At 44.3% G+C, this 23,850-nt stretch overlaps 1 protein-coding gene across 2 annotated transcripts in view; it reads right to left on the bottom strand.

Annotated features, from left to right (window-relative positions):
- The window catches only part of SLC22A18 (solute carrier family 22 member 18), a 62,280-nt gene that overhangs the window by 18,453 nt on the left and 19,977 nt on the right, over positions 1-23,850 (bottom strand). The window contains exons 6-8 of one of the 2 annotated variants that reach the window (XM_005499249.3): positions 6,552-6,667; positions 5,953-6,063; positions 534-634 (exon numbers count right to left, since the gene is read on the bottom strand). In XM_005499249.3, the coding sequence (XP_005499306.1) occupies positions 534-634; positions 5,953-6,063; positions 6,552-6,667 (328 nt within the window). The remainder of the gene's footprint in view (positions 1-533; positions 635-5,952; positions 6,064-6,551; positions 6,668-23,850) is intronic. The other variant, XM_005499250.3, reaches the window with a different exon arrangement.

The raw sequence follows: 23,850 nt of genomic DNA, 5'->3' as shown, positions 1-23,850 counted from the left end.
ACCCATTTCACACATGCCATTGCCCACATTTCGGGTTTTTTTGAAAGTACAAGCTTGCTGTGCTTGTTTCCACACAGCAGAAATGAGTCCTTCCTTGACACTGAAGGCATCTGTGAAAATCACAGTAAGATGGTCTACTTACATAAATTTACAGGGTGCTACTAAGTAAACGTAAATCAGCTAACCTGCAGCAGTGAAAACTTTAGTCAAGGTACTTCAGCTACAGTTTAAGTCTCATTACAAAAAACAGGGTGACATATCAGTCCAAACAAATTTTAGCTCCTTTTAGCAGTTTAAAGATCTGCAAGGAGGGACAATGGGGAGGCAGCTTTCAGGGAATTCCTAGTTATGGTTTCTTCCTGTTCCAAGGAACAGAATAAACTTGGAGTCACTTCTATTTTTTGAAGTCAAGTGTCTCATGGCAGAACTAGGATTTGCCTGTCAATATTATGCCTGGATTTGGGAGGGTAGATGTCAAAAACGTAGCAAATTAGATAATGATGTGGCAAGAGGGGGACTTCCACTTCACTTACCATTTGAAGGACACCAAAATATGACATTAGATATCCAGACTCCACTGCTTCCAAGCCAAAGAAATCCATAGAGATGATGGAAAACATAATCAGGAACAAACCTAGAGGGAAGGTTAATGAAAAGCATACATCAATATACTTGCACTGCATATAGACACCCAGACCCTGCTCCCAGTCACCCCCAGTATGAGTCAGTAGCTCTCCCTGGGGTTACCAGGACTGGATATAAACACAAGCAGAATCCTATTCAAAGTCAGTATAATAATTTAATCTTTAAATGTGACTTTTTATCCCTCTTGCTTTCATCTTTAAAATAATGTGACTATGTAGGCTGTAGATTCAGCTGTTTATTATAAACTGGTAAATATTTGTATCACTGAAGCCAGACTAACCATTAAGGCAGCAAGAAAACATTTGTTCAGACAAGACTGTAACCAGAAAAATAATCTGATTGGATTCCTTGCCCCTTTTGCCTGACTTCAGATTTTCACCATGGGGAACGCTGCCTGGGAAACAACCTGGTGACATCAGACTAAATACAGCAGTTTCACTGCACACCTCAGCAGTGGTGTTGGTGGCACATGAAATCTCTGGCTCTCCTGGACAGATAGCGGTGACACATGCAGCTGGAAAAGTACGGACAGAAAGAGCACAGGCCGGGTCTGCTTTTCAATTAAGGAAATTTCTGGAAAGCATAACGGAAAATGCCCACTCACTTAATCTCACATAAAAGTACAATAGTGTGTGTTTCCCCCAAGCCAAACATACACAAATACAGACATGCATACACATGCTCCAATTGTACACAAAGAGCTGTCAAATTAAAAATACTATGGCAAAACATTGCTCTCAAATAGCTGGTATGGGGTAGGAGGCTGCTGCCTCCCCTCATGTCCTGTGCACCTAAGATGTTCCAAGACAGTAGGAAATGGGGACTCTCTGCACATGAACGTCCCCACAATGTGCCTGTTGGAGATCATGGATCCTGCTGGGGAGAGGAGAAGCGAGCCGATGACCTTTAGGGGTCCTGTCCTTCCTCGTAGGATCCTCTGAGGTACAAAGACTGAGTAAACAGGGAGCTGTGGTCCTCTCTTTCCTGAAGAAAACAGAGCCCGGGAGGCAATGTGTGACGACTTGTGGCCTGGCAGAGTCACTAACCCCATGGCATGGGAAGGATTTGGTGGCATTTCCCGGAAGCATGAGGAGAGCCATCCCCAATTGCTGACTGAAATGCTGTGGAGGACTCGCACCCTAACAAATGAGCACAACTCCACCGCAGCCAGCAGCCCGACAGCGCTGTTAGCAGTGGAGCACCTGCAGCAATGAGGACCTGTCTCCAAGCACCCCTACCCTTTGCCTTGAGGGACCACCACCCTCCCACCCCAGGACCAGCCACAAAACCTTCCTGAACCCCACCAGAGACACCTCTTCCCCGTTAATGGGGATAGCTTCACCCCAGTTGGCCACATGGTGTAGGGGGTGAGGGGCGGGGGGCAAGAAGGGTACCCTGCTCTGCTACTTTCTGGATATTTGGAGAAGGTGCTAGGGAGCTGGGGCTTATGAAGATTTATGGCTTTGCCACACCCTTCTGCGGGGAGCACCCCATCCTTATCCAGTTACTTTGAAATCGCTCTTAGCTCAAGCCAGCTTAAGGTAACATGCAAATAACAGTATTTACTCACAACATCCAAACCAGCAACAGAGTTGCACATGTTTATAAAACGCACACGTGAAGAAATGAAAGAAAAACCACACTTTGTTTCACTTGAAGGAAGATTAGATCCAAGTGGGCGCTTGCCCTTCATCCTGCTACCTGGCTGCAGGTACCACCTAGGAGGGGTCTGACCTTCCTACATACCTGACGCTTCTTCCTGGTACCTCACGCCAACTTCTACAGCTCCTCTCCCCTTTGAAGTCCCTCACCATGTTAAGCCATATTTGGATCTTTCTCCTCCAAACGAGCTGATTTCTTTCGTAGCAGGGGGATAGGCTGTGCTCTTTAATCGGTGTTACATATTGCACAGCTTCCATTGAGATGGAAGCCTCCTCTTCTAAAGAAGAGTATCATCTCTCCCTGCCTGCATGGTCACTTAAAGCTACTTGGACAAGGGAGACCCCGCTACTCCCTCTGCTTCCAGCAACTAAGGGTGTCTCTCTCACTGGCAACACATTTCTTGGTGAAACCCACACATTAAGTCCTAAATTGAACTCAAAAGATTTTCTGCTCATCTGAACATGCATAAGCATTTCTTACAAAAATCTCAGCAGGTCCAATCTGGCTAGGCTGCAGGTCAGCTGTGGGCAGCCATGTGCGTATAATGTACCCCAGGGAAGGTCTCTTCTGGGAACACCAAAACCCCACACAGAAGCTGCTGGAATAAGCTTCAATCCACACTATGAGCCTCATGTTTTCAACAGGAAAAAGAATGGAAAGTAGCAAAAAAAATCCTCAAAAACTCGTCTTTTTGACAGGTGGTCTCAATAAGGGCTGAACTCCTTAGAAAACATGGTACCAGAGAAGTGAGTTACTAGGTTTATATAGCAGAAGGCAGGTAAATGGTTTGTGAGATTCGATAAAGACAAAGAAAAGCATGAAGGAGACGCGGGAGTACAAACTGTATTTTCAAAAAAAAAAAAAAGACATGACATTTATAAAATCAGCCTGTGGCTTTGGGAGGGCCGACTTAGCAATCTGTACCATGAGCCGCTGTGAAAATGCAAGTACAGCCTCTGGGAGCCTCTGTCTCAGCCCTCCTACGCTGGATTGCAGATGCAATGGGATGCAGAGCCCCAGGGCCCACTGCAAAATCCTGCTCTGTGTGAAAGTCCCTTTAAAAATGGGATGTAGGTGCTAAAGCGATTAAAATCAGGTTTTCCAAAGGGATTAGGCAGCCAAAGATTCATACAAGCAGCTACTTATCAGTATTTTCAAGGCCCCGGTGATTTCTGTTCTGCAAGAAGTATGTTTGACATTTTTATCCTCATGTTTTTTTTCCTCTCATCTACCGCAATGTGATGAGACTCAATTTCCCAGGCCACTTGAGGATGTAATTTGGCCATGCTGGAGCAGTCTGCTGCCCATCCATCCCTTGGCAGCTACCCTCCTGCAAGAGGCACGGAGCCCATGTCCCTGCTTTTATGCAACACAGGGAGGAGGTTCCCGGCCCCGCAGCCCTCCTGGGGACACTCTTTCAGTCTTAAACAAGCTAATTTTAGAAAACAATGAGTTCCTCAAGGAACATAAGATTTTCTTCTGTGTATATCACAAACCTGTTTACAAAGTAAATAGAGAATGGTCTGTAATTTGGGTGATCTAATTAATTATACAGTTGCAGCCAGGAGATGAAAGGTAAATGAGCTCACGAGGAGCTCAGCCTCCAGCTGTGAGCTGCAGAGAAGTAGATGATGGCCAAATCCCCTTTCAGCTGCTATTGTATGGTCAGTAACCTGAAGAGAGACCTGCAGAGAGAAGTGACCAGGATTGTGATCACTCCTCACAATCGCTATACTTGTAGCAGGAGTTCCTCAGACAAACCCTTTCCTACTCTCACTGAAGTACTTCCAGCCATTTCAGTGACAGACTGTTAGCCCATGGCCTCCCTGAACTCTCAGTTTTGCCGTCTCCATCCTCTTTGCAGTTTCCCTTGCAGTTTTGGGCAGGAGATGTTTATTTTGGTTGGGTGCATTTTTTGCTGCGCAATGGTAAAAGAAGAATGTCTGCTGCAACAGGGAGGAATTTGCATTTCCACAGGAAAATACTAAAACAAAGTGCATCTCACCGAGCCTTTGGAAAAAGGAGAGTGCACAGGAAATCACTGTGCAGATTGCATGGATGCGGTCTGGGGATGGCATTTTTAAACTTTAAGCTGAGAAATAAGCCAGAATCAGCAAAGAGAACCATCTCAAAACATCACTTGACTATCTCATTCTGTGAAACGCTGTAATTTTATAAGCACTTTCAAAAATCCAATTTTAAAGGTTTTGTTTTTTTTTTTTTTCCGGAAGAACCTAAAAAGTGCATTATTAGAGCAATCCACCAGTCCATCGAGACCATATCCTGTCTCCAATGGAGAGGTAGGACCAACTGGCGCTACTGATCTCAGCCAATGCCAACTACACACAAAAAGAAAAAAAGAAAAAGAAAACAAACAGAGGTCCTTTACTTCCCTGCATGCTGTTCTACAGCTCCAGACAGACTTGTTCCCCCAGAGCCTTAGCAAGGAATAACAGACGAACCTGGCCAAGCCCAGAAATGCCATTGCCTTCCGATTCAGCCACTCTCCACAGCCAGATCTACCTTCATTTGTAAGTTGAATTTACAGTTTACAAATTAGAATTTAATTTGTAGACTATGTTTCACATTATTTAAACTTCAAGGGCTCCTCCAGACACAGATGGATTAGAAAAAGATGCAAAGTATAAAAGCTAAGGTACCTTAAATCATCTCTTAGAATCCTTGTTCAGAAGAGAATTACCTTAGTTTGTTCAGATGCATGATGTGCACATATTTTGATGTGTACAAAATTCAGTCCTTGAAACTGTAATCAAGAGAAACTGCACTTTTACATTTGACTGTTAAAACAGCCATGTAGGCTCTCCATGCAGAACAGCAGAGAACATCACCTTTTCCTTACACCATCACTAACAAGGCTGACATGCTGGCCTGTCTCTAGGCGAGCTGGGGGGAAAGAAACCAGAGGGCAGGCAAAACTAAAGATTATTAAATTGTGACTGAGGACACGTACAACCAGACAAATTGGGAGACATGGACTATGCCAGGACATAAATTGACTCAAAGGGAGCAGGGAAACAGGCAGGTTTGGGATGGGTTTCAGATAGCAGCAGGTTCCTACCACAATACAAAAAAAAAAAAAAAAATTAGCAGAAAATATATAAGCACAAGCATCAACCTACAAGACAAGAAACATGCTGCTCCTCCCCTGTGTGCAGCTGACAGAGCAGCCATGGCCTCTCAGCCAGCAACAGTCTTCAGTTGTTGGGAAAAAGGTTAAGGTACACATACCCCTTAAAATCATTAAGCAGATCAGGAAGGACCTCAGTGTTTCTGGCAGAGTGCAAATTATTTTCCCCTGCTCTGAAGAGGTTAAAGCCTAAACAGAAACGACAGACAAGAGGGGAAAACATTTACAGCCAGGGGGATGGAGTAGAAAGATTAAGTGACTTGCCAAAAGTCACAGAAGCAGCCTGTGACGAGGCCTATTTTACATTAAATCCCAGGGTTTTGACCCTGTGTAGCTGAGAGCATTTGAAAGCACCCAGCGCTGACTTAGGAGCTGAATCCTCACTGCTCTGTCATCAAATGCAACGTACTTTCAGTAACTTGAGACAAGCCTGATCCACAGTGTATGTCATCTTATTTTAAATACATCAGCAATCATGGTTAATGGGTGAGATTTACCAATGGGAAGTCCAGCAAAGACCTTGATTATGAAAACTTCCATGACTCCTGGAAACTTCATCAAATGTAGGATTTGTCTGATGCTAAACACACTGCCAGACTGCGATGTGCCTACAGAAGACAACATATAGATTAATACTCAATTTATACAGGTTAGAAGCAGGATGCGAGGAACTCTGGGACTGCCTGATCAGGTTCACCACCACCTTTGCAAAAAGGCAAGTCTCTGGAGCACCAGCTTTCTGCTGATGGCAGAAGGTTGGGAGCTAGTGCTGGCTTTGCATGAAGAAGACCCCTGTGAGACTGCAGGATCACTTCCCATTCTGGGCCAGCTATCCCCAGCAAAGGGCCCACATTCACCTTTTCTGAGATGCAAAGCAGGCACTGAGCTGGGAGCCTGTGATTCTGCACGGCAGAGTTGTTGACAGGTTGGGAATAATACTCTTCCACAAGCACAGCTTAGGTATTAAAGTGCCAGCATTTGAAGGTTGGCACTTTTTTGCTCTTAAATGCAACCCCAAGTTCTTCAGCAGTCCTTACAGCGTGCCAATCTACTGTCCCTATTCGTGTGCTATTTATCAAACCCACTAAATACTTACCATGCTCTGTCGCACGATGGTCTGACTTTGATTTAGCTGGCAAAGGGATCCAAAACATTGCTATCATGGTATTTATGAGATTTCCTACCAGCCCAACATATGCAGGAACAAAAATGCTGCAAACAGCAAAAAAAACAGGTAAGTGGATAAATATTATAAATAAGACATTTATACCTTTATCCGGCAAAGGCTTGGGCACTTGGATGGGGAACAATCCCTTTGAAGTTGCAGTACAAAAGGCTATAAAAGAGCTCACATCCTTTCATGAGGACTTTGGATATGGTCACAGTTTGAAATTTCACTAAATGATGGGTATTGCCATCAAGACAGTTTATAATTTGTATTAGTAACAGGGTATAACATAATGCTTTAAAATGTGTGTAAAGGGAAAAGACCCCCTCTTTGTTTAATAAAGCTTAGAAATCTTGCCATGGAAAGCACAGCAACTGCTTGTTAGGATCCATCTAATCCCCAATCTAATGTCCAGTTTCATTCATTTAAGTATCACCTCACTCCTTGAAATTTCCCAGCAAAATCAGATGAAGCGATGAAAGTATTTGAGATGATTAGGGGTGGTAGAATACAGCCCAGCCTACAAGTGGAACTGAAACCACCAGTGATGCAGTGCCATTTGAATAAGAGCCACTAAAAATAATAAACATGAATTACAAAACCTTCTGAGGAGGTGAGTAAATAGCACTTTGATTGATGCACCTCTGTTTCTCCAAAGGTGCCCAAAACCAAATCAACAACGCTTCAACTGGCCATCTGAGCCCCAAATGTTGGATCTTCAACAGAAGATAACATCCTTAGATACAGATACAGTGAACAGCAATTATTAACAATAGTTGCACAATGGTAAAAAGGAACAATTAGAACTTATCTAAAAAACCCAAACACAAACCACGGAAAAGTCAACAGAGTCAATAATAAGTCTTCAATTATCACTGTCCTCTTAAAAGAGAAGATTAGGAAATTACTCCTCCTAGGCTTTAAGGGTATGTGGGAAGATTTCAGACTCTGAAGGGCTTTAACTCTGCCAAACACAGGTGGAGCAAAGTCCAGGGCTGGAAGACTGAAACTCAGGAGAGTCAAGATGAAAACAAAGGGAGAAGCATGTTTTATTTTTAACAGTGAGAGCAATTATCCACTAAACCAGCTCATTAAAAGTCTCCCTTGTCATGGGAACCATGTTAGTCGAAGGGTTTCATAAAACACGCACTTAAAACCACCACAGGATGCAGGTTTGCAGTGGGAATGCTCGGCAGAAACACCAGTGGCTGGTATCACAGGGGACACAGGGTAAGTGATCATCGTGGTGTCTTGGGGGCATTGGAACTTAGGCACCTTGGACTTCAGCGAAGTGATGCCTGGATTTCCACAGAGAAGGCATTGGAACCGTGCAGGTCCGTGCAGACTGGGAGGCGACTGCACCATCCCTGCATCCCCGGCAACCTGTGCTGCCAAAACAAGACATGAAATTGAGCTGCAAGCTGCCAACTGATGCTCCCTGTGAGTCTGCTGATAAACCACTGTTTATTGCTTGGCTTTTTACTGCTGCTTTCCTTGTCGGATCATGGCATAGGTTTTTCATGGAATAACCAGCAGCACTAATTGTAAAAGCCTCAAGTTTCCTCTGTGCTAAACAAAGGTGTGGTCTGAATAATTTCTGCAGTACTATTAAAGTCCCAGAGCAAGATGGTCAAGGATTGAGATGCAAACAACCAAGAAAAGCATCAAAGAGCAAATGTATATACACACATATGTATTCCTTCTAATAGAAACAGGAAAAAATCCCAGCTGAATATTTTAATTCTCATTATCATTAATAACAAGAAAGTCAGATAATATCTTCCTGCAAATGGACTTAGTGCAGTACTTTAGACGTGCTGCCTTCCATCCGCCAAGCTGCTCTGCTAATTACCCTGGATCACAAAATTAGTCATTTACTAGATCGCTATTTTTTATTTTTAGTGCTGCAGATTGCCACTTTCTGATGTAAAATCATCTGCCAAACAGTTCCCAAACTACTGAAATCAACTATGTGGACCCAAATCTTTATCAAAGAAATTAGAAATCTCTACTTTGCATTGCAACATGAAGTAAAAGTACTAACAAAATAGAAAGTATATGATAATCAAAATAAATAGCTGCAGCTGGCTTAATGTTGTGTTCTGGTTTTGTTTATTTTTTGGGGGGTGGAGGGGATTTCTATATTTTAAGCTTTTATTCTGATGCGGGAAAAAACACATAAAAAAACTTCATTGGATGGAAAAGCTTCCTTTCCAGTCTTAATTTTTTCCTGATGTTTTCTAGAATTCCACATGCCAATGTAAATATGTTTTACTCTTCAGATCCAAGAAGAATTACAGCAAACAAGGAGGTAAGGATCCCCCTATAAAACTGGTAAGCAAAGAACACACTACTTCACTGCAAATATACGACTGATAATTCATTGCTGTGAAAGGAAGAGGAGAAACTTGACCTTGTACGTATTTGGGAAAACCTGGCCTTGCTGTAATGGATTAATGGTGTTTTATATGGTTGGACTCTGAAGTCAGAGAAATCCAAGAAAATATGGAGCTCAAAATCATGTTTCTCAGACAAGCCTGAGGCATTCAAAATAATCGGAAAATCCCTTTTCTTAACCACAGCTTCCTGTAAGTGCTTCATCTTTTTCCAAATATTAAGCATTATCATTCCTGATGGAAAGGTGATGAAGGTACACCCTTGGGTTAGCTGACCCGCTATCTCATCCTTTGCTAGGGATGAACTCTGGAATTGGAGATAAGGTATCTGTGTCCAGGAAATCACCTCTTGCATTTATTTCTTTACTCATTTAAGAAGGATGAAGTGAAGCAAAGGGTCATAAAAATGCCACATTGACAAGACAGGTAATTTTTTTTTTTCTGATGTATCTTCATTTCCTTTTTTTTTAATGTTTCCGTTACAACCCATGAATTACGCATATTGACGCCTCCAGTGCCACCCCTCTGGTACAGCATCAGTGGCACACATCCTCTCACTCCTACAGTGAAAGACAACTGTTTTACAAAGCAGCAGCACAGAGCAGTTTCCTAACACATCATCATCTCTGAACGTCCCCTGTGAGGATTGCTCTGGGACTTGGGTAGGTGATGGATTGCACACATTGTCTTTTCCTGCTATATGAAGACACACAAATCTTTACTACTGTCATGTAAAGGGACAGGAGTGCTAAGACCAGTGTGCAAGTGCTGAATCATTATTTCTGGCAGCTGGAAATACAAACACCAGTGGGCTGAACTGACAGTATTATTTCAATAATGCTGACGGGAGACTTGAGGCTAATGCATTTGCTGGGGAAACTGGTGAAGTTGCAACGATGCTGCCAGGTCCTCTGCTAGAATGTCACTGGCACTGGGGGAAACTCTGCCCTTGGATGGTGCTGGGAGGGCAGCTGCAGCTCTGCAGAGATGGGGGAGAGGGAGGTGGCGGTGGTTTGCAGGAGTCCAGCAAGCAGCAGGAGGGCAGGGCAGGGTCTGTACCCCACAACAGCCTCAAGGAACAGTGCTTTAGCAAGGGGTACAGTGATGCTATTGCCACTAGCAGAGACAATAGCCAGAGGTTAGCACGGGGAATCCCTCTACTGTGCTCACTGGATCTTTTTTCTGCATGTTAAGTAAGTAGAGGAGCCAAGGCTAAGCTGTTGCTTTTATTTCTTACTGATCTGACAAGAAGCAAGTGGCACAAACCAGAACAGCTAAGCTAAAGGTGAGACATCTGGACCCCTCAGTGGAACCAAGGACTGGGGGTAAGAACAATCACTGGGTTTGCAGCTCCTGCTGCACAAATCTTGGCTCATAGGTGCTTCTTTTTTTCTTTTTTTTTTTTTTTTTTTAAGATTTAAGCATGAAATCTCATCTTTCCTGATATCAGTGGGACTCCTGCATTTAATTTTGCCTGTTTGGCTTATCAGAAGGAGGTTTTGCCAGGAAGTAGATATAGTGGCACTATTAAGACAAATGAGGCACATTAAGCAGGTTGCTCCTGCGGGACCTTTTCCCATCCTCTTCCTCTTCCTGCCCTTCATCTCATTCCTCCTGGCTGAATGCAAACCAGCCATGTGGAGCCAGAGCAAGCCCTGCCAAAACCAGCAGCAGATTTCCTGAGCAGGGTGGAAGAACAAAGGACACAGACAGGACTAATTCAATTAAATTAAAGGGAGTAAAAGGGTGCAGCAGCTTTGGCAGCTGAGATCATTGTGTGGCCTCTTCCAGCTTCTTGCTGATTAATAGAGGTTAAGAGTCTTTACTATCCTGGGCTTTATGGTCAAAATAACTTGGGTAATTTTATCTGCGTAGTTCAGCACGTTACTTATAACTCCTTTGCTTCTCTTGCATCTGGAGAGAAAGTCCCTTGCTGACTTCTGCCAGCAGCCTTCCTTGCTATTTCCTGGGCTTTTCTGCTCGCAAAGCTCCTCTCAGGCTGTCATCTAAGACCACAGCTGCCCACTCTTCCTTGTATGTTTTCAGCCTTGCATGAAAGGGAGGAACAAAATGCATAGTCCTGTCCTGATTGGGACTGATGTGCCCCAAGGTGCTGCTGCCAGGAGGGCACAGATCAATCGTCTGCAGAGAGCAAACAGCTGAAATAGGAGGACTAGTTTTTGCTAGTTTTTGCCAAAAGGAGCAGCCTCATCTTGCCCTGACTTAAGACTTTCAGATAAACAAGAAGAAAACATGAAGAGAGGGACCTGGAGGCCAGGAGTCTGTAACATTAGCCAAACGCTGCTTAACAACATAACAAAAGCCTCTTCTTTTCATTTTCCTGAGGCCATTAGGCAAGTGTGGTGGATGCATTAAAAACATTCATTAAAAGAGTTTAAAAGGGTTTCAAAAATCAGGATGGTGAGCCGAGGGCATACTTGCCACGGGACTGATGGTATGGCCAGGAACAAGGCTCACTTGGTAGCCTGTGGCCATGAATAAGGGACACACGGCTGACAGCTTTGATTGCCCATCTGGAAACTCCATCCTTAATGCTGGTGGGAAAGCTGAATTGATGATGAAACCATTAATAGTGATGTCATGGTAAACAGATTAAACCTAAAGAAAATATTAGCATTCAAAGCCAGTTGGAGAAGGGTTGCATTTCTTCCCATTTAATGCTTAACCAGCCTTTGGTTTTACTTGCAGGAAACTGTAAATCCCAAAGTGCAACATGCTTCCCAGATGAGGCAAAGCGAGGATGAGCTCTATGTTACTTCACAACCATCTCCCATCAGGGTCTGTTAGTATGAGGAACTGAGCCCAACCCGGGTTCAGCTTCTGAATCAAGATGTGCTGCAATAACACAGGTGACAGCAAGGGCTCCAAGACGGTCTCCAAATCCTGGAAGTGATCTTTCACGGCTCTGCTTTATGTGTCACACCTACCTGCTGTCAGAGGTGGCACACATGAAGTATCAGAAAAATCTGGCAAAGTTTACAGCTAATGCAGCTTTTAGAAAGCAGGGCCTGGCCAAAAAAGTATGGTTGGGTGTATATGCATATATATGTACAAAGACAAGCACAGCATTTCCCAGTAGCTTTGAATCAATGCTTTCAGCAAAACTTCAATGAAAAATTCGATCCCACAAAGGTGTGCACATGAGCAGGAGAAGCCACTGAGCAGGCGCTTGCAGGCAGGTAATATTTTCAGCTCACAGATGAGGACATCTGAACAGAATCCCTGCTGGTACCTGCCAGCTACAGCCCCCAGGCAGTACTGAGGAGGGATGGGTGCCAGAGCCTCCTGCTTCCACCAAGGAAGGCCACAACAAACCGATATGGGATATAGTTTTGGGCTCCATCCCAAATTCCAGTCCTTGCTCTGACCTTGCTGGGCTGCGATTCCCATCTTTGGTTTCCTGCCTGAAAAGGCTGGGACGGACCCATGAAGGTATCTAGGGGCTGCTGCCAGCCAGGAGGCTGCATTCAGGCTGTGTGTGCTGCAAGATCGTATCAATCACTTTCTGATTAGCATTCCAGCCACAGAGCCCTGCTCTGCAAAGCCCAGGAGAAAAACGCATGTGTGTAATTGCACAATTAAATGTTGCGTCAATACAGCGATTCTTTCAAGAAGGAAGCACTTCCCAACGATTCCCTGAGGATTAAAGGATCAATGTGTATTTCGGCAGTGAATGGGATTGTGTTTGTTTTCTTTCTCTTCTTCTTAATAAAGTCAAAGTTGAACACGGAGAGAGCATAAATTGTTTTTTAATGACTCACTCCTACTTCAAAACAGCACCGCATAAAGCTAGCATTCAGAGCCGGCCCAGATTCCTTAAAGAGGTCTGAAAGGACTCTCAAAATATTTCTTTGATTGCAGTCCGGCCACACTATCCACTCATCCACTCACACCCTTAGAGGGGCAGCTATGGATGAAAAACAGCAGGTGAGTTAATGAGAAAATAAAAGCAAAAAACTGACATTAAAAGAAAAAAAGTTCAGGTGAAACCATGATACGAAACCATGCTCTCCAGTAAACAGCTTTGGGTGCGTAAGAAAGTGAGCAGTGGCCACTGTGCTCCTGATGACTGAGTGATACATAAACTCTGTGCATAACTTATAGAAAATTAGTGATGGTTTCATTCAAGGAACTTTGTTTAACTGCCTTGACAATGCTTGCTGAATGTATCTCATCTTTAACCCATCATGGTCTGGTCTATGTTGTTGAGATTCCCCCTAAAGACCAAAAAAAAAGCAAGCACAAGATTTCACCAAAGCTTCTTAAAGAAGCAAAGCCACAAAAGCAAATGGTGTGTAAAGCAAACAGCACAGGGTAATGCTAGCTGAAGAAGCATGAAATCCCAAGAGGGAACAAATGCGGCCTCCAAGGGACATATTTCAGAGAAACATGCCTTTTTGCACTTGCTTACTTGTGGTCAGGTAGAAAGTACTTCACAAAAGGTAGGACAAATCACCTGGGACAAATCACCCATATTTCACTGTAGCCCCTCAGTGGGACTCCTTGGTTGCACTTTCCCCATTGTTTCACTGGGATCCTGGGATTTCTCTAGAGACAGAATGTAAAACCTGAGCAGATACCCACCTCCACCCATGCATAAGCAGGAAAAAGAAGGCATTCACTGGCCTAATGCATCTGGAAACCATGACCAGGGTGTCCTTTTTGCCACATATGTTTTAGATGAAGAGTAGCAGAAGTGGGCTGATGCTGCTTTGGAGAGAGCAGGAGGCTCTTTTTCATTCTAGTGAACCTGACATCATTGCAGGCTGTCCAAGAAGCTGGTGAGACTTTGCAACCTCACCCTCTGTATAGCCCCTCACAGGGCGAGAATCAGTCACTCACAGACAAGTGCTCATTCAACTGCCTATTTCTAGTGGCAGCCACATCTGGAAAATTCGGGTGGTGGGAAAGGAAAAAAAGATGAAGGGGGATATGGTCATCCTGCATCACCCATTTTCATCAAAACTGAGTGAAGGAGGGATGCTGAAGATTGGCACTGGTGCATAAACAGGGCAAAGAGCCAGGAGCAGCAACAGCAGAAGCACGTCAGAGCTACTGTGTGCTGGGGACACCAGGCTGGGGACAGAGCCAGGAGTTCACAGCCATCCCCAAAGCCATCAGAGTCACCTGTGGCTTAACTTCTCTTAAAGGACATGTGCTTCTGTGTATGTCACTAGCCCAGCACAAGGAGGGTTGCTGGTGGAACCTGACACTCGACCTTGCAGAAAAAAAAAACACTGTAGGTCAGTGTGGGGCATTAAATAAAAAAACTTGGGCCTCTTCCACATGGAAAATCCTCCTTTGGCAGAGTTCCCTATGTAAGCGGTGCTCTGTGTGAATGGATAAGGCTGGCTGTCCATCAGAGCCTCTGCAGCAACAAAGCCATCTGTCTCCATGAGCGCCTGCTGCAGAGAAAATCCCAGCAATGAAAGGCATCTTGAACTAACTGGCCCCTGCCACAGTCCCAGCTTAAGCACAGCAGATCCTACTGCCGGGGCGTGAAGGGGATGCTAATTCCCAGGCAGCTGGAGCAGCCTGCCTGCGCCAGTCCGTCCTGCTGCCTAATCCAACACAACACTATTCGGAGGAACCCAGCTAATTGCCGGAAGAGGCATATCAGTTACGCTTCAATAAGACGTGGGTGGATTTGCATGCTTTGCCCATAATCCACTACTAATTTTGAGTGTCATTTATTTTTGTGTGCTCTTTTCTGGTTAAACACCCTATTTCAAAATACTGCACTTTGTTAAATCAAAGCTTGTGCTTGTATATGTGATTATTGCTTTTCCCTATTGCATGGCATAGACAATCCCACTGGCATCTCGGGGCACCAAACACCTGCACATTTACATGCATTTATAACAAATAGGAGAATAAGCTGCACTCCCCAAAAGATTTTAGCCAGCTGGCTGGCTAAGGCATGGCTTGCCTCACGCTTTGCGGTATCACTCTGTACGTCTAGAAATGGAGGAGTCTAGACAAGGATCAGGTCTGAGCTGCACGCCCTGAATGGGGGCTTGCAACATCTGGCTTTGATCCCAGCGGCACTAATACTGGATGAGCTGGGCAGGCCAAGATAGGCATCAGAAAGTAGGTGTAAGAGGTCAGTTCTCGCAACAGAGGCATCCCATGGGTGAGGCTGGGACATATGGTGCTTGATCTATCTGTGAATGATCTGGAGCAGCACTGAGGTAAGAAAGTTTGCTGAGGATACACAATTAAAAGAGTACTGGGGAAAAGAGCAGTCAGTGGGGAATTTCATACAGCCCTTACAGGGCTGAGGGGTTGCTCAATAACATGGCAGATGAAAATCAATACAGATTAAATTTGAAGTGATGCACGCAGGGAAAACAAGTCTTAAATTCATAATGAAATTATGGCTTCTGAACTGCTTCTTTTCACTCAGGAGTGAGACCTTTGGACTGTCATAAACTATTCAACAAAACCATCGGCTCAGTGCTCAGCTAATCAAACATTAGGGATTACCATGAAAGAAATAGCAAGTGAACAGAGAACCTCATTAGACCACTGTTGAGGCTCCCGGTTCACCAGCACTTTGAACAGTGCATGCGGTCCTGGTTCCCTCCTCTCAAGAAGGTATCTAAGGAGTGGGACAGACTCAGAGGATGGCAACAAGGACAATTAATGCTGACCAGCTTTATGCCTGAGGAGGCTGAGAGTCTTTACCCCAGGAAGAAGATGCCCAATTGACATCTAATAAAGGTCCACAGGTTTGTGAGGGATTTGGAGCAGGGGTTTAGGAAGTGGCTTACATGGTCATTTCTACCACAATAACTGGGAAGCACCAAACAAAGCTGTCGCAGGCCAGTTCAAAACAAAGAGAAAGACCTAATTCTCAGTAGAACATGTAGAAGGTTGGCGGAGTTTGTTTTTACTGGTGTTGTGGAAGCAAAAGGTTTAGACAGGTACAAGGAGACCGTATAAGCACTTGGAAGAGTGATCCACTGAAGGTTACTAAAGAATCATGAACCACATTTATTCATGTCAGGAAATCCCCTGAGCTGAAAATAGTTGGGGGCTGGAAAAGTAATCAGTGAATTATTATGCAAGTTTGTCTCAGTCTTTCTTTTTCCTAGGCTTCTTACTATGATTTTTATTGGAGAAAGGATACCAGATATACATTGAGACACAAGTGCAACTTCCGCCTCTGCAGCAGGAAACAAAACAGTGTCTCCCATCGCCATCTCCCAAAAGCTCATTTTTGTTCATTCCCTGGAAAATGCTGTGCTTTTTTTTCCTACAGTCCTTAAACATTGCAGATAACAAATAAGAATAACCACTTCGCACTTGGGACACTTAGTTGGGAAAGTGTAATACTATATTTCCATCCCAGTAATATTTATGTATCTCACCGAGCGACTGTTTAATATAACAAAAAGATGCAACCCCCCCAACTCTTAATCATGGATTTTCCCCAGGTTTTTTCTTGGATACTCCAACCGTACAAAGTAATAATAGTATTTTTGGATCCCTCCCACCTTCTCCTTCTTCATGGTGGAGGTTTATCTGACCTTCCAAGCTCAAAATGTGGTAAATTATTAAAATGCTCAGTTTGGGTGTGTCGCTGGGTAAGGACCCCCACGCACAGACTGGTTAGAAGGTGAGCAGTGCTTGCTAGACTACCCGGTGACTCATCACCAAACACAGCATTAATCATATGTTACAGCATGTCTGACTTCATAGAGTACTGTAGGTGGTGTGAAATAATCTTTGAATGAGTTCAAGCTTTTTCCAGCTTTTATGAGATTACAACGCTTCAGACTCCAAAAGACTCAGCTGGGCAGGAAACTGTTGATGATTTGCTATAGGAACCTGGGCTGCACTCCTGGCACATCAGGTCTCAGCTCACAGCAGTGGCTTTAGGGCATCGACAAGTCTGGCATCAGCTGGAGCTGTTACCTCTTACCGATTGTGATGCACCCATTTACTCAGAGGTGGCTCAAAGCAACACGTGGGCAGAGTTGAATTTTGCTGCCCAAGGATGAGGGGTGGGGTCCGGTTAGTTCCTGCAAGGGGAAGGATTTGGCTGGGAAAGAAAGCACAAAGAGAGCTCTGGCAAGCCAGGACCACTGCTTTTGCTGGCACTAAGGAGACATGTGATGACTGCTGCTTCCAAGAGGACCTCTCCCTCCTTTCAAAACCAGACACTGACACCAGATGCTCTGGTTTTTTCAATAAGCATGCCTCCTCACCACCCTGGCATGGGCAAGTAGAAAACAGGACTGCGGGCACTACCTATTTTGCCAGTGCTTGGAGATGTCCCAGCATCAGCACACCAAAGGACTTGAGCTTCTTCCTCTGCCAGTCCCTTTTTGCAATCAGGGCACTGGTGAGGCTACTGCAATGATCCCAGAGAAAGTCTTTGTGTCATGCAAAAGGAAAGGCTCCCTCTATATCCCACACTCAAAGGCTAAGGAGGTAAATAGCAAAGTCATTGACTGGCCAAGTCTGAAACTTAAATTTCAGCTCTTACCAGGACCGTATCCACATGAATGACATTTTTAAGCTACGTAATCCCTGGCCAAACAAGTTACTTCTTCACCTTGAGGTAAGTAACTGTAAATGCAGCATGCTACCAGAGGTACGGCACAGGCTGATCTTGCCTTGGAACAAGTAGTGGCAGCCAACACCTCCTACCTGGAGGTGTGAAAAATCTTGCCGTGCTACATCAAAGGCTCCAGTGCCTTTTGTCTAATAAGACCTTCTAATAAAATAGGACACATTAGGGCTAATTTTGTATGTAAAGCAATATTGGAACACTAGCACCCAAAAGTCACAACTAAAACACTTCACACACCAGGTAGAAGACTTCCCAGCATCCCACTCCAACCTCTTTGGTTGCACAACAGGGCCCTTCAAAACAACCCTTTCTCCAGCAAAGACAGAGCCTGAGGGCTGTGGTACAGCTGATTTGATTTCATGAAAAGTTTGTCCCAAAAAGGAGGCATCTGCATGAGAAGAGTGAGTCACTCTATTTCAATAGTGGGCAAAAGAATTAATTAAAGGTGCACAGTTTGCTTGCTTGGACAGGCTTTGTGTGCTCAAACCAGTAGTGGTCTCACTGTTACTATATTTACTGAACTCCCACAATTAAGTCTTTTGTTTCCCTCACCCCATAATGACAATGGTTTCTTCATGTAAAATATATTCAGAAAGGAGGTTTCTCTGTGTTTCATATCTGCAAATTGTAGTAGTTTTCTCCCCTACACCAGTTGTAGGACAAATGCTAGCCAAGGAACAGCAAAAAAACTTCACAATGAATGATGCATTTTTAACTATGTTGTTCAGCATAGTAGAATCATTTATTTGGGTTAAAAAGGACATTCAGTACTAACTGAAGCTGCTTGCACTTTCTGGAGCAATGAGTTGAAAACAGATCTAATGTACTTCATACCAGTCAAATATAACTGCCTTCTATGCATCTTGCATATTTCTGTGGATTCCAGCATTGCCAAAGCCCTGAACAAGAATATCCTTTACCTGCAGACCTAGCGCAGTGGTTGCACTTTGAGCTCTGCCTAACACACCTTTGCTCTCAGTTGGAGGCGCTTCATTCATTCTCCACACCACGTTTCATCTTGGCCCCGCTACTGAGACCACCTACAGGGCTGCCAGTTAGTATCAGCTGCATTACGCTGAACTGGTATTTACAGAAGCGCTTGGTGGGAACCACATCTTAGGCAGCCCCACGGGCAGCCGATCCACCCAGCCACACAGTTACAGCAGAATCCTGCTCCATTCACCATCAGATGACAGCAACTGCAAGCTACCTGACAGTCTCACACAGAAAACTGTGAGCCGAGTGTTTACTGTATTTTTAGTTGGGTTTAATTGCAAATTAGCAGTTGGAAACAAGAAGGGGTGAGCAGTGTGTGAGCAGCCAGCTGTTTGTAGAGGAGTTTGGAAACCTCCGATTGTCCATTTCTGTAGCTCCAATGTGCAAAGTACTGGCCTGCTGTGCACCTGGGGTTTGCTGTACCTAGAAGACTTATATTTCAAGACATCTGGTGTTGCAAGAGCCAGAGGCCATCTTGCATCTTAGGGAACACATGTATTGTACAAAGGTAGATAGGGAATAAGGATAGATGCTACAACCAGGTAATTCAGGGCAGCAATGGGCCACGTTCTTTAGTGGCCGGCAGCAACAATGATTTTAGACTGGTGCTTGTGATATCTCAGAGCTTTGCAGAAGCTGGCTGCTTTCAGTGCAACAAACGCATCTGTATAAACAGACAAACTGGTTGATGAGGAAATTAATTACCCTTTAAAGTGACTAGTGGGCTGGAGTTTTTCTTTTCAGTGCACAATGAAAAAGAACTGTGTGTTTCCGTTACACTTCAACTTTATTTTCAACAGGGGAAAAATATGAAACATGGACTACAAAGCACTACAAAGCCTGTTGGACGTATGTCTGTATAGCACCAGGCAAATGCTGAGGTGTCCAAGGTTCAAGGATCTCCAGACCTGGATTTACATCATTCCTCGTAACAGTGCTTACATAAACTTTTCCTTTCTTATATACACAGACAGACTAGATAGCAGCAGCTGAAAAACTCACACTTTAAATCTCACATCTTATCTTCATAACATCCCCATATGGGTGAGGGTGGTGCAAACACCCCTGTATGTACTCACAGGGAAATGAAGCACAGAAAACCTCAGTACCCCAGGTCAGGTCCCATAAAGATGATGCTGGCAAAAAAAAGCCTTAAAAATCATGTTTAAATCATGCCAATTTAGTGCTCAGACCAGTGGACCACACTTTTCTTTTCCTCTTTTCTTTTTCCTGGATCCCCCCAAAGCCTTTTCTGCTGTCCTTGCCACAACACTGATGCAACAGGAACCCACAACTCGCTGCTGCTTGCAGCACCCTGACGATACAACACTGGCACTGCATATTACAACACCACTGATGGGAGAAGCGGACATATGTAGATTTTGGAAGTGTGTGACATCCCTATTACTGTTTCAATAATTACTTCTGAGGAGCTTTGCCATCACACACTGGTGTCGGCTGGGCCAGCTCCATGGGAACCAGCCACCCCAGAAACAGGCTTTGCCCTGGGGACACATCCTGGAGCCCTGACTCAATTAAAGCACAAATTTGAGTCAGTGGAAACTTGTCTGAGGAAGGACTGAGTAAAAACCACAGGGTCAAAGTGGATCCTGAGGAATTAGTGAGAAATTCTTGGAAACCCAGCTGCACTGCAGGCATCATGGAAACAGGGTTGGAAAAGATCAACTGGGGTGATCAGGGAAAGATGCAAAGACAGTAAGAGCTAAAAAGGGTTTACAGGATCAGGCCCAACATCAGCAGTGTAGATACAATGGCTGCCAAAACCGATCAATATGGTGGCACCCAGTACAAAGATGCCAGCCATAGAATAGTGATATGGATTAGCAGCAGGAAAGGACTTGAAATTTATTTCTTAGTAAGTCATCAGGTAGTAGCAGTCGAGAAAAAAAGATGGTATGGGTTCAGTACCAACACCGGTATCTTTAATCCCTGCTTCAGACCAAGGCTAGTAGTTAAACTAGCCTCAGACAAAGGCAATTTTTTGCTAAATGACACAAACCAAACACAACTTATTGTATTTACCGATATAGCAAACAAACTCTGTACTTCAACTACACTTATAACGAGATTTCCCAAAAGCAAAACACCAAGGTACTTGAAGACTCTAGGGCTGTTCTTTTTGGGTTGCTTTAAGTCTGGTTAATATTTGCCTTTAATTTCTTCCACAGACTTACTTCTTGTAAAAACCAAACATGACAAAAAAGGAGAAAAGAGTACTGAAAGATCACTAAACATGTGGAAAAAATTATCCCAGAGGGAACATGAAAGCCATCTTGCCTGAGACTCCCTCTGCACTTACTCCATAGGCATGAACAGTGAGAGACTGATGTTCTGGTGACAAACACAAATAAAGTGGCGAACCCTGGTCTTCGCTGGCATCAAAAGAAACCGCACATCCAGCCATCCATAGATGGTTTAGCTAAGAGCATATTAGCCCCTAGGCTAGCCAAGACTTTATTGGTTGGAAAATCCCAATCATGAATGCTAGCTGCAAGGGAGGGAAAAAAAAATAAAACACAACCAAAAAAACACACCACAAAAAAAAACACACAACGAAAGAGGGAAAGACTGGGCAGGACAAGCCTGAACATGTTCAGTTTGTCCTTCCTATGTTACAATTATATCCTCATTCCTCAGAGCAAAAGGCAGTTAAAAGAGACAATAAACCCCTTTTTAGTCTTAGCTTTGCAGGAACTGTCACTGAAACGGAACTGAAGTGGTTCCCAGAGATAAGACAACAAAAGAAATTAAACCCTTCCTTATAGGTACCCTTTGGTAAATATCAGCAGAGAAATAGAGGTACCGCTTCAGATACAACTATGGCATTCATCTGAGGAAACAGGACTTACTTTAGTGGTTTCAAACTGAGATGAATATAGTACACTGCTTCTCAAAGTCTGCAGCTGCTTCCTTCCTTTGCGTTGCAGGAATATGAGCCTCTACGGGTCATGCTAACTACATTTTTTTGGGATATATAGTAGTTTACTGTCAGGAAACGTGATTCTCTTTTGGGGCACAAGTTAATAAATTTTCAGTGTAGGTCCCAATAAATTTGGCCTGAAGCAGTGTAGCCCAAAGAACGGGTTTGGAGTGGACAAAGCATGAGGGACCAGTTAGAACAGCCACCAAATGGGGTTTCAACCACTTTTCTGTAACCTTCTCATTTGGGCCCAAAAGACATAGGGTAACAGAGGGTCTGCTTAGCACGACAAAGAAAAGAAACTGAGCTGAAAGGCAGGGCATGAAGCATGGCGCAGGATGGACCTGGGAAGTTTCTGAGGGTGCATCCACCCCATCCTGTCTCACTCCTAAAGAAAATCAAGCAAAAACTAAGGTGCGGGGCATAATGATACCACAAGGCAAAATTAAGTGGCAAGGGGAAAATAATTTGATTTGCAACTAAAATCATGAGACTTTAAACAGCCCTAGACAATGAAATAAGTGACAGCTGCAATGCTAGACATGGATCGGACAGGCAGAAATAAAAGGCCCCATCCTCTATTACCAAACTGCCCAGAAATCATCAAGCACTTACGTTAAAAGGTTACTATAAAGTTAAACAACAGGGTTTTTTTTAAATTAATTTTTAATCTACTTCACCATTATCTTTATAGAGTATGGAAATTGCCCTGCTCATCACCCCAGCTCTGGGGTCTCATTGCTGACATACATTTGCATAACGGTAGCAAACGTCAGCCTGGCACAGGACAGGCACCTTTTCTACCCATAACCAAGTTGCATGAGAAATTAATTACCAAACTGGAAAGCCATAAATACTTCAGACTGACTCAGTTCGGGTGTGCTGGATTTTTTCCTGACTTTCACTGCGTCAGGGAATTTCTTTCCACCCTACAGCCCTTCAGAAAGGGGCACATGGCTGAAGGCGTCAGTGGTCATGAATAATCAAGGAGGGACTTTTCCAGAACAAGGCAGTAATGTGAAAAAGTCTGTCTTCTGGGGTGACATTTGCATGACTGAGGGATGACATAATAAGTCTGCAAACAGAAGAGGCTTTATACCCCATGGCAGCTTTCAAGACCTCTCCATGCTCACTTGGTCCTTGCATTCCATGCAGAAGCATCACATTCTGGGGGCAGGAATTTAAGTCCCATGTGCACCAGGCCAATTGCCGTCTCTAGCCACAGGTTTATCTCATTGTTTCTGGCAAACGCAATCCCATGACCCATGTTAATGATGCTGTTTTACGGGCCAGGATGTTTTGCTGCAGTACTGAAGGGATTTATTTCTGCCCTGGGATGAAGGACTAAGAGCCAAGCAGAGCCCAAGGAGACAAACCATTTTGCATAGGAGGTCCATCAATGTACCGCTGGAGGCACCTCCAAGAAGCAAGGCCAGTGCTTGAACACCAGCATACAGCAGCAGAGCAGAAAGAAGAGTTACAAACAGTATTGCTAGAGAATAAGAAAGCAGCAGCATGCCAAGACCCACCCCCCACAAAAAAAAAAAAAAAAAAAAAAAAAAAAATCAAGCCCCTGTTAGACACTTAGGAGCTGCTGAAAGAGCCAAATGGAAAAGGAACTGCTGAAGCACAGCCAGAGGAGCTGTGTGCCAGGACACATCCTTGTGAAGGCAGCCCAAGCACTGTGGCACCGAACTGGTGCTGGAAACCCAGCCAGGGTGTAAAAACATGATGTGGATGTTCAGATTGAGGCAGAACTAATGTTTCACTTCCAGCATGGGCAGTTTGCCAGATGTGGACCTCTGCTGAGAGTTAACTGAAATGCATTTGAAACTCTGGACAAAACCTTTTATTTTGCAGGTCATTTGTTTCCAAGGAGAGAGCTGAGCAGTGATCTAGCGAGTCAGAATCAGGTAGTTCAGACACCTGCAGAAAAGTGTCTGGGGACTTTCAGAGCTGTGAAGCAGGCACTACAGGAATGATGGATGCTGGACCAAGCCCAGCCTCCCAGGCCTAAGGGGATTTGCTCACGCTGCTGGGAGCGAGGAAACTGTTTCTCACCAGCACAGGAAGTCAAGCGCTTGGCAACAAGGGAGGCAGCTCTCCCACAACTCTGGTTACGCAAACAGCTGCCTTCTGCTGGGTTTCAACATGCTTCGCTGCTCCAAAAATAATTTCCTGCTTGATTTGATACCATTAGCAGGAGCACAGAGTGCAGCACAAACCATCATGCTGCTTCACACTGGATCCAGCTAGCCACTGGTTTCTAGCAAAAGCCCAGATTTCTTTTTT

Source organism: Columba livia, chromosome 5 (assembly GCF_036013475.1).
Source record: "Columba livia isolate bColLiv1 breed racing homer chromosome 5, bColLiv1.pat.W.v2, whole genome shotgun sequence".
Taxonomy (NCBI): domain Eukaryota; kingdom Metazoa; phylum Chordata; class Aves; order Columbiformes; family Columbidae; genus Columba; species Columba livia.
The sequence above is the reverse complement of the archived record's forward strand: the minus strand, read 5'-3'. Positions and strand labels throughout refer to the sequence as shown.